This window comes from Astatotilapia calliptera, chromosome 7 (assembly GCF_900246225.1).
Source record: "Astatotilapia calliptera chromosome 7, fAstCal1.2, whole genome shotgun sequence".
NCBI lineage: Eukaryota > Metazoa > Chordata > Actinopteri > Cichliformes > Cichlidae > Astatotilapia > Astatotilapia calliptera.
Genome location: NC_039308.1, coordinates 31,224,770 through 31,242,054, shown reverse-complemented (window position 1 = coordinate 31,242,054; position 17,285 = coordinate 31,224,770). Strand labels below are relative to the sequence as shown.

The 17,285-nt window shown below is 38.0% G+C and overlaps 1 protein-coding gene across 5 annotated transcripts in view; it reads left to right on the top strand.

Moving 5' to 3' along the window:
• The first annotated feature begins 355 nt into the window (after nucleotides 1–355).
• The window catches only part of lrrtm4l1 (leucine rich repeat transmembrane neuronal 4 like 1), a 65,015-nt gene continuing 48,085 nt past the window's right edge, over nucleotides 356–17,285 (top strand). For 3 of the 5 annotated variants that reach the window (XR_003272854.1, XR_003272853.1, XM_026174309.1), the window contains exon 1: nucleotides 359–1,043. Coding sequence is in view for 3 of the 5 variants with exons in the window: in XM_026174309.1 (XP_026030094.1) it covers nucleotides 1,040–1,043 (4 nt within the window). In the remaining 2 variants the exon portion in view is untranslated. Of the gene's footprint in view, nucleotides 1,044–17,285 lie in introns of all 5 variants that reach the window. The other 2 variants (XM_026174307.1, XM_026174308.1) reach the window with 2 other exon arrangements.

Sequence of the window (17,285 nt, the reverse complement as noted above, 5' to 3'; positions counted from 1 at the left end):
TCAGCAGTAGTGTCATGCCATCCTACAGAGAAATATCTGGATATGTTTCAATGTTTTATTCCTCTATTTTTAATTAGCCCGACACCCTGTCCAACAGTTTCCCCGCTCTAACAGGTTTCCCGTCGATCTATCTGCAATAATTATGCAACACGAGGTGGGATCAGGCAGGCTACCCACTCATGATATAATGACGACCACATATAGCCCTCAGCATATCCTCCACACCTGCATAATAGACTTGGAAAAGCATGTTAAATGGGGGGCGGCTCCTCCGCTGATTTGTGGTGGCGGTGGAAGAAGCAGGCGAACCTAAAGAAAAAAAATAAGAACAAAAGAAAATAAAAATTTCATATATGACCAAAAATATGCCTGCAGCTGTTGAATGCTGCGTCGAACGTGTTCTCCCTCTCTCTCTTTTTCTTTCTCCCACATGCGCGAACACACGTTCCCTCGCGCGGCCGTGCGCGCACACGCAAACCTCGCCAAAGCACTGCACAGGAGCCCCCGACAGTGCCCGTGCTTGCTTGTGCTCCGTGCCTAGCGCCTCTGCTGCTCCGCTGGACGATTGCGCAGAGGACACCTGGCGCACAGCCGTTCATTGCAAGCGATCCCAGTGGTAAATGCTCGTTTTAACCTCTTAACTTTTGCAGCGTGACTGTTTTGTTTTTTTGGTTGCAGTTTTGTTTTTTTTTTTTGTTTTTTTTTCTAAAGATACCTGCTCCGAGACCAAGGGTCTATCAGGGTAAAAGAACCCTGTAGAGCCAGGCGTTTGGCTTCCAACTTAGGGCTTAATGACACGGCTATTCGCGACAGGTCTGGAAAGTTGCTTCGTGTGAGGAAGCATGTGCGCAAACTTTAAAAGCTTTTTTATAATCAAGAGACAGTTTTTTCAGAATGAAGGCAGGTGAGTCACCCGTGGCGTAAGGGGCGAAAAGAGCTCCTCGGCTCTCCAGGTACTGGAAAGACAAGAGAGAAGAAGTCGTGATCTGTGCGGTGGATAGCACTACGGAGGACGGAGGGAACGGACCGATGAGACAATATGGGTAAGTAAGTGGAGAACTGTGTCGTTTTAAAACGATTCCCGCCCTTTGTGAATGTGTAGACGTTTAGGGGGAAAAAATCCCCAAGTCTTCTGTGGCATATTAATGCGCAGCAAGCTGGCATCTCCTTTATTTAAGAGCAGGAGACTACTTTTGTCCTATTCGCTCAGAATCTGTGTGAGTACTTGAAAAAAAGAGGCTTTCGTTTTCTATTTGGGAATTTGAGGAGAGGGGAGAAAGGAAGGAAGAAACAGACGGGAGAGTTCATGCTTGTGAATATCAAGGCGAGGAGACAGAGAAGACTACTGTCACCTTGTTGGTGTGGAAGTGATGTAGCCCTAATCTGAATCAGTCGACGAGACATTGCAACACGAGCTGAAGCTGAACAGCTCATTAATTGTCCTTGATTTTTATGCTGCAATGGCAAGTTTGTTCACCCAATCTGAACCTGACCTGAAACGGGCAAAAAAAAAAAAAAAAAAAATGGTGGTGAGATGTGCCTGTTTTCTTTGGCTTCCACCTCATACCCCCTCTTGTTTCTCCTTTCTAAGCACTGACATGTTTTGACTGCCCCTCTTCTCCTGACAGCTCTGGGTACCTACAATCTCATCCCACACTGCCTATCACCTCCTCCATTTTACTGACTGTGGGTGCTCCAAAGCTAAATTCACTCCTCAGCCTTACAAACCCACACTTCTCTTCAGTGTTTCAGGGGATTCTTCGTGTTCTGCAGCTCCAGCACTTTTTTTTCCTTATTTTTCTTCTTTTTTTTTACATATACTTGGTCCTCAAACAAGTTGTGGGTGTTTGGGATTGTCACTGAATATGCGATGAAATGACGCTGTCACTTTCAAGCAGTCTGGAGCTGCTCAAACAGAAAACCTCATGTTTCATGTCCTTTCCTTTCAGTGCAACTTTTGTTGTTGAATAGCTCAGTGAAAGACTATTATTCATATCCAGGCATGCACGAGCGCGTACACGCACCATTGGACCAGAGCATGTGGTGCACTGAAACCTATATGAGTTGTTTTCTTTTTTCCTAACTCTTCCTAACACTGCAGCCACTCTTTTTGTTTGACTTGATTTTCTGTTGGATTTATGCGCCTTTTCTTTGTTTTTATTTTTCTATTACTAAATCTAATGAAAAGCTGAAACAGGCCCAAGGAAAGCATGGTGCCTACACATCTGTGCAGAATTGTGGCATTTTCCCAAGTAATGAGGAGCTTAGTGCTGCTAATGAGCACATTTTAATTATGTCATCACAATTACTATAACCCAGAATAAGTGGCTGCATTTGTTAGGATATCCACACTTCTCACTAAAGCGCTCTCTTACATCCCAGTCGCACCCATCACCTTGTTTTCCCTCATTCAGGGGCTGATTAATTAGGGGAAGTTTATGCTGTTGGCAGGGCTGAAGTTTTCTTTGTGAATTCAACAATAAAACTTGGCATTATCTTAATATCATATACAGAAAACTAGCAGCTGAACAGTTTAGCATCAACAGAAGATTGCTCAATTGTCCTCTCATTAATCAATTAATAGCTTGGTCTAACTGTGAATAATTCCCATAACAACTTTCTTCACTGTGCCTGTTTTGCAAGACTGACTCAGCTTCAATGCATTCAATTTGCATTGATTAAAAAAAAAAATAAAATAGAAATGCAATAAAATGTCACATCTCACATTTTTCTTTTTGACCATTTCATGTTCAAAACTGGTAACAAACAATCAAGTAATATTTTTACAGTGCGTAATTTATCAGTGTGCAATTTCACTGACAGCTAAACAGCGATGGATGTGAACTCCCCGCTCCATGGCCCAAGCAGTGAAACTTGTATTCATCCCACAACAATAAATGACACAAGGAAGCTACATTTTCAGCTCCAAGAGTGAAGCAAGAGTTTCTGTGACACGGCATCTCTGTGTTCACCAGTCTGTCCGTACACACTCATCTACTGTAGCAGAACTGAGCAGACAAGAGCAACAGAGCCGTTAGACTGAAATAACGGCCCTTATATTCAATAATCCGTCAGTTTCCTCAAGCAGACTGAGACGCTAATTAGTCCACGGAGCACTCTTGAAAAGCCTCAACTGAATGTCTTTGAAAACAAAGAAAAAAGAAGAAGTCACCTGTGTGCACAGCTTTTTTTTTTTTTTTTAAATTTCACATTTTAAGGCTTATAATAGTGCAGATAATTAGGAGATCTACTGTTGTTTATAGGTTGCTCTTGGCAGTAAACCATCCACTTTTCTGCAGCTCCTGCAGTCTACTTTTTTCCTCAGCTTCTTACATTCATGTTGCCAGTAATACTGCCAAGTTTTAATCAGATCAAATATAGTAAATAAGTTTATGTAAAAGACAAGGTCTCTCTGCCCTATGGATTAAAACTATAACAGAACTTGTTGCAGTTTCCTTTAGACTTTGCACGACTTTATGACTTTTACAAAACCCTGTCTCTACTTTATAGAAAACATCGAGACAAAAAAGTCTGACTTTGAACAATCTAAACAGTTGTAGCTCTAGCTACTTTAAAACCTGCTGAAGCCACCACTAAGAATTATTCTCTTTGTGAGGAATCTTTCCTTATTCTGAGAATGACTGAAAGTCCCCATTAGTCATTTTTGTTGCTGAGGTTTAGTAATATGTTCTGTACTGCTTCCCACTCGTGCCATCAAACTGTCATAATATAGCAGATTCTTTCAGTGTACCTCCAGGTCATTGATTTGAAGGGTTTTTGTCCCTGTTGTTGTGCAGACTGTTGGGCTATTTTGAAAAGCAATGCCTTTTCCAATTTTTTTTCCTTTTCTTGAAATCCTGCAATGACTTCAGCTGTGAATGGCTTTCCCAAACAATGTGTCCTGCACATTGAACTGATACGGTGAAATATGGGCAGACACACAAAACTGAGAACAAAGTCTGGCAGTAAGAAGTGGGAGCTGAGCTTGGAGAAGAAAAAGATTCTGCAGCTAGAGGCATATGATAACGTTTTATGCCACTGAGGTGCATCACGGCCTGAATTTGGTTGTCATGGTTTTACATTTGATTATGCAGGCTTCTTAATATTTTGGCTTGATTTGCTTTCTTTGCAAGTCCACCAGCCTGAGCAACAGAAAAGATAATTAATTATCCAAAATTATTCTGGTCTGCTACGATTCTGCAACTAAAATCACTTGGTAAATAGGAAAGAGATTTGGGTTTTGGTTAAAAGAAACCGCCAATGACATCATCGAACACCTCTTACTCAGTTACCACAGTCATTATTCATGTGGCCACAAGAGGTCACTTGTCAGAAAACTTTAAACATAGTGAGTTGAGAAATAAAAACAACATTTCTGTCAAGCTTAAAGGTTCTTTATGCTTGATAGTTAGATGTGATGATATAAGGTTAAATTTTCGCTTAAATACTTATTTTCTGTCAGAAGTTGAATATGATAAATGTACTGTCAAGCAGTACAGTGAACTCAGTGTGATCTTCGAGGCTAACGATGCAAGCAGCAGGAAATCAAGGCTAGTCAGACCAGGAAATGTTTTTCAAATTCTCTAATTTTCCAGCTTTTGTGAGCCAGTTGAAATGACAGGAGTGGTACTTGTTATGGTCTTCTGTTGCTGTGTAGCCCATCTGCTTCAGCGTCCAACATGTTGTGAATTCGGAAATGCTCTTCTGCACATCTTGGTTGTAATGAGTGGTTATTTCAGTTACTGTTGCCTTCCCATCGGCTCAGAGCAGTCTGGCCATTTTCCTCTGACCTCTGGCATCAACAAGGCATTTTCACCCAGAGAACTGCCTCTCACTGGATATTTTCTCTTTTTCTGATCATTCTCTGTAAACTGTTGATATGGTTGTGTGGAAAAATCCCAGCAGACCTGCAGTTTCTCAAATACTCAGACCAGCCCATCTGGCACTAACAACCATGCCACTTTCAAGGTCACTTAAATCAACTTTATTCCTCATTGTGGTGCTGAGTGTGAACTTCAGCAGGTCATCTCAACCATGTCTAGATGCCTAAATAGAGTTGCTGCCATGTGATTCTCTGATTAGTTATGCACCTTACAAACAGTTGAACAGGTGTACCTAGTGTCGTGGCTGCTGAGCATCCATGTGTTTGTCATCAATTTTAATTATTGAAGACTGTGTTCTATACTTCCTATTGTATTGAAGTATAATATATATCTTGATACTATAAGTAATGGTTTCTAGTTAATATGTTAGACAAATCATAACAATATTGTTATTGAAAATGTCTTGACTGTGTTCATTTTTTTTCTCTCCCCACAATCCAATTTTCCATCACATTATCCGGTGGCAGTGCCTGCAATCTTCAACTTCATTCAACTTTTTATGGTTATATTTAGACACTCAAAGAGAGTCGTTAAGGTTACGGTGACTTGACAGAGGTGTTTGCTTCAGCTGACTAAAAGCACAGTTTTTCTCTAAGTTTAACCAAAGAAATTTCGTTGCCCAAATCCTAAACAAAAATCTGGATGAAACCTGTGTCGCTGACTAATGGCGTATCTTCTTAAACTGGCCGCAACTATTATGCATTAGGCAGACGATGAATTCAGTTGTAAAATGCAACTCATGACTATGTTGCACTCCCTGCATGGAAGTACATGACATCACTTTATTCCAGTAATGTCCCCCACACTCCAGACCTGTGCACATGATGACAATTTGTTATGTGAAAGAACCTGCAGTGGTTCTAACTTTGGCAGAGAAAGTGTTAATTTATGTAGTAGCCCATCGCTCATATGACCTGTAAGAGGCTGACTTAGAAATTAGATTTCCAGGGGCTTTAAAATAATGAAAAGTAATGACCAACACTGTCATTTATTCTGACTACCACAGCATCCCTGTGTATGCTCATCTTCATGTGTGTGAAGACACATGAAGAGAAGAAGAAACTGTTCAGATAATATTTATGCCAGTTTTGTGCCTTGGATATGTTTTATTCAGAGCAATTTGTGCATTGGGTGCTTTATTCTGATGAATTTCTGCCAGGAGTCTTGATTTTTCAGGTTAGCAAAAGCATTTTGGAAAAAGAAAATGCACCTTGTCTTCAACTATCTATGCTACCCCACTTTTTTTTTTTTTTTTTTCCTTTGGTTTTCACTGGAGCCAGTTAAAAAGAAAATGTAAGAAGCAGTTAAAATAATGAAGGCAGAATCCACGATCCAGAGTTCAGATATCTAATGCAATATAGCTTTCTCAAAGTAAAATGAGCTGGTTACAGCATGAGCAACAGAAATCATTAAACTGATTATAATGCACATTGGGACTGACTAATCACTGGCACAAAGTGTTGAATTCTGATTAAACATAAATGTGTCTTGCCACAATTTTGGATGAAAGTAGCCTGCAATGCTTTCGACCTTTGCTGATTACCAGCATGCCACCACTCACACGCGCACGCATTTGGACACACACTTATGCATTAACATCATCTCTGTTGTTAATTCCTCAACATTTACAGCAGACGCGCTTTGCAGTGGCTAGCTTAAACGGTTCAGTTTGTGCTGATCTTTTGACATCAGCACTTATATTGATCTGCAGAGCTCTCTGGCTCTCTGCACCGATTTATAAACCAATAAGCTGTGCATGTGTGTGTGAGTGTGTAGGCCCATAGGAAAGGCAGGAGCAGTAAAGTTCTTGATATGTACGATGTTATGGGGCTGTGAAGAGTTTCAGCTGTCACTGACAGCCTGAGATGGAAAGCGCTGTGGGTGTAAAGATGGAAGACTTTGTGATATGGCTGATTTATTGGGTGGAACAGTTTGAGAAGCAGCCTGTCTGCCTCATGCAGTTTGATGCTGCCTGGACTTTAAAGAAAAATCTTTGTGTCTAAATGCTGATTCTTAAAAATTATATAGGTAGGTAAATAAAAGGCAGATCCACCCCAACCAGAACAGTAAATTCCATCATAATAATGGGACAGTTCATCCCAAAATCAAATTTATGTAAAAAAATTTCTGGCCCGTAAATCTCTTTATCCATCAAGATTGTTTTGGTGTGAGTTGCCCTATTTTGGATGTATCCACTGTATGAAGATGTCTTCTTTCTTTTAAACATAAACAAACTAAATGGCACTGACCTTGTGATGTGCAGTGTGCCAAAAAATACATTAAAAAAAAACTCAGCAGCAATATCTCATTGCAGAAGTCATGACCTAGTTACTCCAAGCAATCTTACATAGTGACTTTTTCTGTCTTTCTGACAAACAGTATCTGCCAACCAATAGAAATATTCAGCCATTTAATATTACAATATGACAAGGTGGAGATCATCAAGTGGTTACATTGTGTCTCATAAACTGGCTGATTTTTGGATTTCTATGTAATGATTACTTGAAGGGAAGCTTTGTGTTTATTTTTTTGGAAGACCAAATTCAGTTAGTTCCTGTATAGTTAAAAGAAGACAGACAGTTGTACAGCTAGTATTTCCAAACTGGACTAATTGCACCAACGCAATGTAGATGGATAAGTAGCGCCAAAGGAAATAATATGAAATTTTTTTTTTGGAGTGAAACGTGCTTATTACTTTATATTGTGCATTGTTATTTGTGAAGAAATTGCACTTAAAATTTTGTGTATCTTTTCAACCAAGGAATTAAACGTCTTCCACTAGACTAGAAAAGATAAAGAGTACAATAGCTAGATAAAATAGCAGATATCAAGGTATAATAAAAAGTGTCCGCTGTTTGATAACTTTAATTACACTCCTGCAGCTTCCTGTCTTTCATGGATCTTCGTAAGACACGTCATGTCAGATCAAAACATTGCAACCACCAGATAATTAAAGTTTTAATGGGGACGTTAAACAGTACTCTGACATCTCTTAAGTACCACAGATTTCCATCTATTATTCTCAGTTTTCAATATGTCATTTTTGTGATAGTCTGTGATATTCAGAAACACATAGGCTACTCACACATGCATAAACAGATGTGTATTTATGGATATTCATGTGGCTCAAAGTCACACCAATATCAGGCCAACAGTATGGCTGAGAGAAAACTGTAGGCACCAGACCAGAATGGGCTGGCTGAAGCTCACTTTAAAAAGTCACATGGCTAAGAGCACTTCCATCCAACTCTTCTCATTAAGGCTGGCTTTTTCGAAAGCGGGCAGCTTTCATGGGCATGAAAACCTGGTGGTATAAAAATGTTGACATTCAAAATTACCAATTAGCCCTTTTAAAGGTCTTCCTCTTTGCAAATTAAGAATGTGGTGTGTACAAATACTCTACATTAGGTTGTGACTTGTGCGAGACATCACTTTAGTCGTCATGTTTTTATTTGCTGGGCTCCTTCGTTTAAATGACATCGGTTAGAGCGCCAGTCTAAACTGTAGTAATGATTATTTAATTGGTCGACACCTCCAAAAAAGAACAACAAGTGAAAGAATTAATTCATTTCCTTTTTGAAACATGATTGCCAAATTACCTGATGTGGTCTGGCAAATTATTTTCAAGAAAATTGAAAATCTTTTGTTTTGGTTTTTCTGATGGAAAATAAAATAATTTAAGATTACCTTAACCCTTTAGTTTTAGCTCATGGAAACATAAACAAGATTCATTTATTTTTAAAGAAGTAAGTTCATGGGTAGGTCATGGCCACTTGCTTTAAACCATTTAACTAATTAACATTTTGTGATCATCTAATTTTTGTTCCGTTTTTAAAATGTAATGCAAATCCTCACATTGCTAGGCAACACGTACCTTTAGACATGATGTTTCACACACTCTGGCTCATAGATTTAAAGCTCTATCAAATTTGAAAAACCTGAAGTTAATTTTCAGTAATTGTTTGCACATACTCAAATTAAAACAATACAGATCACACCCAGTCTTTCTCCATTCCAGCTGCGATACTGTGGTATTCTTTCTGACACACACAGACATTATTTCCCCTCTCCTCCCCTGCTTCTATCTGTCAGACAGACATCCAGAGATGTTAACTTTCTGTCGCACCACCACTTTCCCTGCCATACTTTACTGGCAACTTTATCCAAATGTCTTTATTTTCCGTGGGGTTTCAGTTACATTTACATTCTGCTTTCCCCTGCAGCAGTCCCTTAGACCCACAGGCTCGTTCTTCACTGTAGCTAGCTAAAGAAAAGTCCTTTTCCTGACATTCTTTGACTAAGCCATGAATTTGCTGTCTTTAACTGCAGGTTAATATTAGCTCTTTCATTTAGGTCTACAAACTGATTCCTGCATCAGTGATCTCTGGTTTTACTGTCTGCCCGTCACAACCAAGAATTCTCAGTGGAAGCAGCATATCCATCGTTAGTCTTTACTTTCAGCACCTCTGCACAGGATTTATAAATAGGTATTGATGTTTGTTACAGTTAGTTGTGGATAAATAATAAATGCATAAACAAGGAATTATGTTACTCATCCTATTGATCTGGAATATTATATGCTTAAGGGGCATTCACACAGGAGGCGTGTTGGCCTTTGGTTGCCTGAAATGTCACTACAGGCTCCAGTTGCTTAGGTAACCCTGATATATGTTGATTAACTTTAATTGCTCACCCCAAAATTGAGAAAAGTTTCACTTGGGACCTGCCTTCTTGATGCTGACAGCAGTTATTTTGACTGCCGTGTGTTCTGTGTTCTTTGGTTGCCAACAAGTGACTTCAGTTTCTTTAGATTTAGAAAATCCTGATTACAAAATTAGGTCTTAAAGAGTTAATCTATAGGCGTGCCTATTGGCAAATTACAGATTTTGTATTGTCATATTTAAAGAGGCATAAACACACACAAAACCATGCAGCAACAGGTTTCTTTTTTTAAATTTCATGACAAGAACTGCTAAGCTTTCCTGAATGCACGTACCTTTTATAAATTAACAATGCGTAGAGTAGTATAAGCAACAGATTATCAACCAAAATTATTCAGTCATGCTCCCAAAACGGTTGAATTCTCTGCAATTTCCTTGACAAATAGCCAACCAACCCACCAACTGAACATCATATCAGCCACTTTTTTCCCTGTTTGAAGCAACTGATGCAAGAGTTCTTTAAGTGCACTGAAGAGCACTTTGATCTGTTCCCTGTCCAATTCTACATTTGTGAAGGGCGGTGCAAATGTACCTTACTTTTGTTTTGGGTTAACGTGCATAACTTTAAAATCCTGAATGCATACTGCTTTTGTTAAGTTACCAAGATGTTTAATTTATCTTTCCTTTTTTATACGCACTTGTTCACATGGCCACTAGAAGTAAGTTCACTTTTAAGATGTGACTATATTTCATAATAACAGATTTCATTGTTATTATATATGAAATTCCGGTTCAGCAGAAAAGTAGAAATGGAGAAGATCTCAAGGCAAAGAAGCCTTTCAGATGACACTTTGCATCTGCTGGGCAGAATGTCAAAGCATACCCTCAAACAACTGTACAGAGTGGATGCACAAATGGGGTCTACGTGGAACACTCATCAGTCTTCACCCTTATTTATCAAGTTAATGACATAAAAGTTAATTAACATTTGGCTAATTCTTTGCTGCAGTGGTTGCACTTCTTTTCTGTTTGCACACAACTCTATGCCTCTTTTCCTAGTGAAGGTTCCAGCAAGAGCAGCTCTGTCTGTCTTCATTTCCCCATTTAACTGCTATGCTTGAGTAGGTCGTGGACTCAATAGACCTCAGTTACTACGTCTCCCACAAATCCAGACAGAATAACTGAGCTCACAGAATTGACTGCTCATTTCATTTAAAATTTTAATGGATGCTGCCCCATTTAAGCTGTATTTTTCTATTACTGCTATTAAGCTCCACTTTTACATATATTTTGCTCACCATATGCAGTGTATTGTGTATGTAGGACTGGCTGCTTGTCTGTATGCACGTATGTGCAGCTCCAGTAGTAGTAAAATAAGCTTTTATCATAAATCAGCTGTTTTATACTGCTTCATGCTTTCGCTGCAAGTTGAAATTACAGCTGACTCCAATTTTCAAATTAATGGCCGTAAAATAATGGGTTTTAAGTGTGTAAAAGGTACTTCATTTCAATATTGTAATGCCACTGTGTCCAATTAATCACAATTGCATGATAGGCCCCGTGACTGGTAATATGTCACGTTCTTCTGTCCTCTGGAAGTATTTTTAATTCTATGTGCCTTAAATCTGAGTGAACACACTCAATAGTGTAATATATCACACATGCTGTAGTACCATACAGTTTTGCTTGCCTAAGCTCAATCACACATCATACACTTTAAAATTCTTAGATGCTGTGTCAGAACAGAAGTGTCAGGTTAAAAAAGGATGCACAGGAAGTAGGACTGGGAGAAATCGTGTTACCTGAAGCTTTAGGTTATGCAAAAATACAGATTAGAATGTATTATACTCTTTTATTTCTAGACTAAAGTCTCATATTGGAATCAGTATTTCTCACAGTCACATCCTATCTTAATTTAGTTTAGTATGTTGGCATATTTATAGAGAAGAAAGAAAGAGAAAGTGACAATTAAGCCTATAGTGTAGACGGTCTTCTATTTTCCAATTTAAAACAGGCACAGCTGCAGCGAATGTTTAAATATAAAACGCTAACTATACTTTTCTGCCAGTCAATAACCTTTAAAAGCCACCTCATACACCCCTCCTTTTAATGTGTATTATCTTTTATATGGTAGAACATTTAATAAGAAATATTTAGTTTTTTTTTCTTCTTTTTTTTCTCCACACTTTCATTTCTTTGAAGTGCCCCAGCATGTGGCCTGTTGCAGCATGTAGTACTATTGGCCAACCCACTTGGGCACTCTGGGTAATAGCCTTTGCATCAGTGCCTGAGCACTGTGCATTCAAATGAAATATCAACTTGTCTCACCGCCAAGGAAGATGACAGCTGACTCTGCTGGGCCTGCCAGAGACCACTCTGTCCTGGGGGGAGGGGCAGTGTCACTTTTATGGGATTTCGGGAAGGTTGCCACTGGAACCTGGCCTTGGGTGAGGTAATTGGAGAAAATATATATTTTAGGATATTGTGTAATAACTTTAGCTTTTTTTGCATTTGAACCCATTTCAGCTGACATTTAGTGTGCACATTTAAGTGTAACTTCAGCAAATTACCTCTGTTCAGGACGTTGTTGAGCTCCAGGGATACCGGAGCACAGAACTTGTTTCTTAATTAATATTTATGGTCTTCAATTGCATTTTCATCAGCTGCAAATTGTGTTGAAACATTGGTCGCTGCACAAAATAAAAGAAAGTCTGCTCTACTTGTCTCCTACATACTTGACTAAGAGTACAATTCCATCTTATAAGAAATCTGTTTTTAAAACCTTTTATTGCTATTGCAAGAAATCTTTAAATGAAATGCTAAACTAATAAAGGTGGTGTTAAATTTGGTATGGGTTTAGTCTTTTAGAAATTTTTGACACTGTCCCATCTGGTTTTTTTTTTTTTTTTTTTTTTTTTTTTTTTGGCCATCTGAGGCAACAAAAATTATATTTGCATCTAGTTTGGTTGCTGAAACGTTTTCTGTTATGTACATGTTGAGAGTCATTGTGTACATTGAGTGCATAGGAAATATAATCTAGATTATCCTTACTGAATCAGTAAACTAGGTTACTTAATGCATTCACTAAAATATATAATATATTTTGTGGTAGAAGACTACTACTATTTTACTACTACTCCAGCTCGACCAATCATCGGCTTTATATGGATTTAAATTTAGATGTACCCACAGGTCATTGGAAATAAAACCGTTCATCTGTTTATCTTTCTCTGACCTTTGAATTTACTCTTTATGTGTTGACAAAATGTACAATGAGATTTACCGTGGTTCTCATTTTCAAGGTCACTTTTGATTTTTCTTTAAGACTTGTGGTAGTCATTAATGTAGGATTCTTTTTAAAACAAATAGTAAGAGAAAATTAACTTCAAATAAAAGCTAAAGGGTGAAATACACTTTACAAGGCTGTTACATAGGTTATAAGAAGACATTTGCACAAAGTTTAATACAAATCGTTTCTGGCTTATAGGGATTTGTACAGAATCTGATCTGATATTGTCTGTAGTGATGTCACTTGTTGCCTGGAGACTTCCGTTCAAACAAACTCCTACTGCTCTTTGTACTTAATGTAAAATAGGTGGCAGTGGCAAACTGGAGCTTAATGCAATGTTGGTGCTGCTGCACTATGCTGGTTTTGTTGAAATCTCCAAGATGTTAAATCTACAAGATATGAAATCTTTAAAACCCTCCGGCTCTGATTGGTCACGCTCTACTGAGAAGAAGGAGCCTTGCTGCTGGAAAGTTGTAGCTTACCACAAATCCCATATCAAATCTGATCTGCAGGGGAATGGATTTAATATCAACCTGTGGCAGCTCTATTTTATTTAAGCTGTATTTAGATAAAGGTTGTAACTTAATGATTTTCTATATATGATTTTTAATATTTTGGTTGTGTGGGGTTTTTTTTGTTTTGTTTTTTTTGTTTTTTTAACTTTAATAATGACACAAACACAGCTATATTGAAAGACACATTTTATATTATTAAATAATTTATTTGTAATAGTTATCATAGATATATTTACTTATGCCCTGGTGTACATCTAATACGTGAAATCAATGGAAGCCTATGACTGCCTGCATGTAGCACCCCATTTAATTTCTGATTAATGAAACTGTACTGAGAGTAAACATTTCTCTTCATTGTATTCTATAAAGCCTCTCATGGGAACCTAGCGCACATATGTCCAAGGGGCTTTTATTACTATTCTCTCTATGCAGAAATCCATGCTGAACCATTGTGTGCTAATTAAAGACACTGTCATGCGTAGGCGTCTATGAGCCCAGTGGCACATTATTGTGGCTGCATAGCTTTGAGTTTTCTGCCATCTAATAACCTCCTCTTGTTTTTTCATATTTTGCTATTCTTTTTTTAGGAGTACATGCACATGAAATCCCAGATGTAGTTTTAGTGATATGACATTGTGAGGTTGCCCTGGGGTTTTACAACACAGCCAATGTTCCAATGGGATTATCATTTAGGGAAAACTGATGGCTGCGTGTAGTGCAGCAAATGCTTGGAGAGTTCACAAAGTAGTTACAGGAGGTGATGGAAGTGCCACTGCATCTTTTGCTTCAAGGATTAGAGTGATTTATTTATAAAACCATTATTTTTTTGTTGAGTTTATCTTGACTTATTTTCATGCACTCATTTGCTTCCGTTTATTTCCCCCAATAACCTGCTGTACAATTCACAAAATAGCTTTATTCTTGAAATTTATTTACTTATGTTTTGCTATTTTATGATATAATTAAATGTAGAGTGCTGAACTGAATTTGTATGCCTGTCTGGATCATAGCAGGATATGTAAGAAATCTGAAAAGTATTATTTTGAATGATTTTCCTTTTAACAGTCACATAACTCATTAAACACAGGGGAAGGCTGGATGAGATGCTGAAACCAGATAAGTTACTTCAAAGAAAATCTGTACCTCTTATCTCTCAAGATGCAGATTAATGATTTCTTGACATTTTGTGTTATTCTGATAACACACACTTTCTCAAAGTTGGTGTGTGCACTCCCAGTGGCCACAAGGTAATTGTTGTTGGAACACATTAAGACAGTGAAATTGTGTCCTCTAAAGCATAGACTGATGCATAGACTAATTCATGTTCACAGGAGCTGTCGACCAGGTTACCCAATGTAGTTTCCATCCATCTTTCTTTATTGAATGTAATGGAATAATGTAAAATAATAATAATAATAATGTATTCTGATTCTTCTATTATAATTTCTCCAAGGAAGGCATGGCAAAAACTGCTAAAACACTGCAAATTTAAAACCGCACTGATTCAGGAAGCGTACAGGAGTAAATCAAATCACTGGTTAAATGTAATTTCCGTAAAGGTCAAAAGTTACCTGCCAGTGTTGAAGTAAAGCATAGCTGCATTTTGCAGTTTGTGGTGGCAGCTCATGTATGACATTGGATGTTTGTTGCCCATTTTAGCATGAAATTGTCACTGTGCTGTATGACAACCCCTAAGTTGTGGATTAATGATGCATACTAATATTTTCTGCATACCATTTTCTGCACAGGGGAAGAATTGCCTTTTATTTTCTTACTTTGCAGCTTACAGCAGCAGGTTAGTATAGAGAAAGTGCAAGAGTTGAACTGTACAAAAATTGGATTTTCTGAAGCTAGTAATAAACAATTATTTATTCAACCTCTTTTTAGTTTCATTAATGTAACACAAAATCATTCAGGACAGTTTATACAGTACGAAAGAGAGCTTGTAGTGTTGTAGAGGAAAACCCTGTGATCTTTCCATGAGTAAGCAATTGATAATTGTGAGGAGTAAAAAGACCCACTTAACCCTTTAGAGCCGATCGGAGCGGGAACGCTCTGTTATGCGTAACTATTTTTAAATCCCAGTAGCACTGCAACCAAGTAAGCTAGCGCAAAAAATTTTTTTGCATATGAAACCGGAGGAGTTGTACTTACATCTTATGCCATCAGCTTGTCCTAGGTCACGGTTTTCTTCCACATATAGCTTTGCAAAAACTGCATAAAAAGCGCTTGCAGGAACAAAAACATAATATTCCAGAAACACGCTTTACCGATCCGATCAGCTGTCCATAACACTTCCTACATTGGAATAGACGTCAGCGCGAACTTTTGCATTTCCGCCATTACCTGCCCGAAACCGGAAGTGACGTCATTTTCGCGGAAATGTAGTCTTTTTTGCGATCAGGGCCTCAGGGCCTATACTGCTCTTTTTAAAAGTTATCTTTGACTTTATGACTTTCTGTGTCGTTTCTGGGATGCTTAGGACTCATATTGCACTGCTGGAAATAGTTTATTTTGATGCATATGCTGCTTTTTTGCAAATTTGCAGTATAATATTTATTTTCGTTTTTCCTGCAGTGTATAAAAATTGGTGTATTTCAAAAATAAAACTATGAAGACACTCAAAATAAATTTCCTGTGGTGGGAAACTATTTTGTGCAACTTTTTTGTATTTACAGTTTTGAGGGATAAGCCTCTTAAATTTCTCTAACTACAAATATATGTTAAAAAATCAAAAACGATTTTCAATTTTTTTGTAGTTTATTGCACTTTTTTGCAATTTATGTAATTACTATGCACTTAATGAATACATATTATTAAAATCTGGGCTATAATGGTTGTATTGATGTATAGCAACTTGAAATGCTCCCAAAAATGGCTCCACAGCATGCAAAAATATAATATAAGCTCTGGCGGACTTGGTTCTATGGTAGGTCTTAAAGGGTTAACAAGAAGAAACATTGGGCAGCACCAAACTCAGGGAGGACAGCTTTTGACTCAACTGGGTGGGGTGAGAGGAGAGCAAAGAGGGGGAAAAAAAAGGTTGATCATTAAGAGATAGCAGACACTGAGCAGGCTGTTGGGGCCAGTAACTACAGACAAGACATGTACAGCTCTGGAACCAGAGATACGGGCAGAAAGGTACAAGAAGAAAGAGGACAGAGAGGAAAGGGCACAAACTGCAGGAGAGAGAATATCACAAAGTTAATTAAATGTAAAAGTGAAGTCTAAAGTGTGGAGAGTAGAGTATAATTACTTAGAACATTATGGGAGGTCCCCATAGCAGCCTGAGCTTATAACGATATTATGATATTACTAAAGGATGACACAGGGATTACAAAAGTCCACCTTAGACATGCCAAACAATACTTTTTCACCATTACTGCGATACAGAATGTGCTCAATTTTGACAGCACTGGATAGTTGAAAGCTGGAAGTTCTAGAGACTTCGGTTATGTGTGGATACGGATATGCAGTCAGGCCCCTTAGTATTTGGACAGTAAGGCGTTTTTGTTTGGGTTTTTTTTTTTCTACTTTTGTAAATCACACAGGGTTTTAAAATCAGTCAAGATTTTATTGAACTGCAGACCTTCAGGTTTAATTCAAAGAATTTACCAAAAGGAATGCATTGTTGTTGTTGTTGTTGTTATGATATCTGTTTATCTTTAATGATGTTGGTCCATCTGTCAGTCCTCAACGTTCTGGAAAGAAATAATCTCAAAGGATTGTTCGTTGAACATAAGTTATCTTATAACTCAGACTCAGAATGTGTTAGAATGTGTTAGGACAGTGATACATCTTTAAACATACTGAAATCAAGGTCTGCCTGTCAGCATTGATATGAAGGTGTGTTTACATAATTTGAGTGGTGTGAACTTGTTTTGGTTGTCTTGCTGAATGTCCAAAAAATGTGCCAAGATCTAAGATCAGCTTTAAT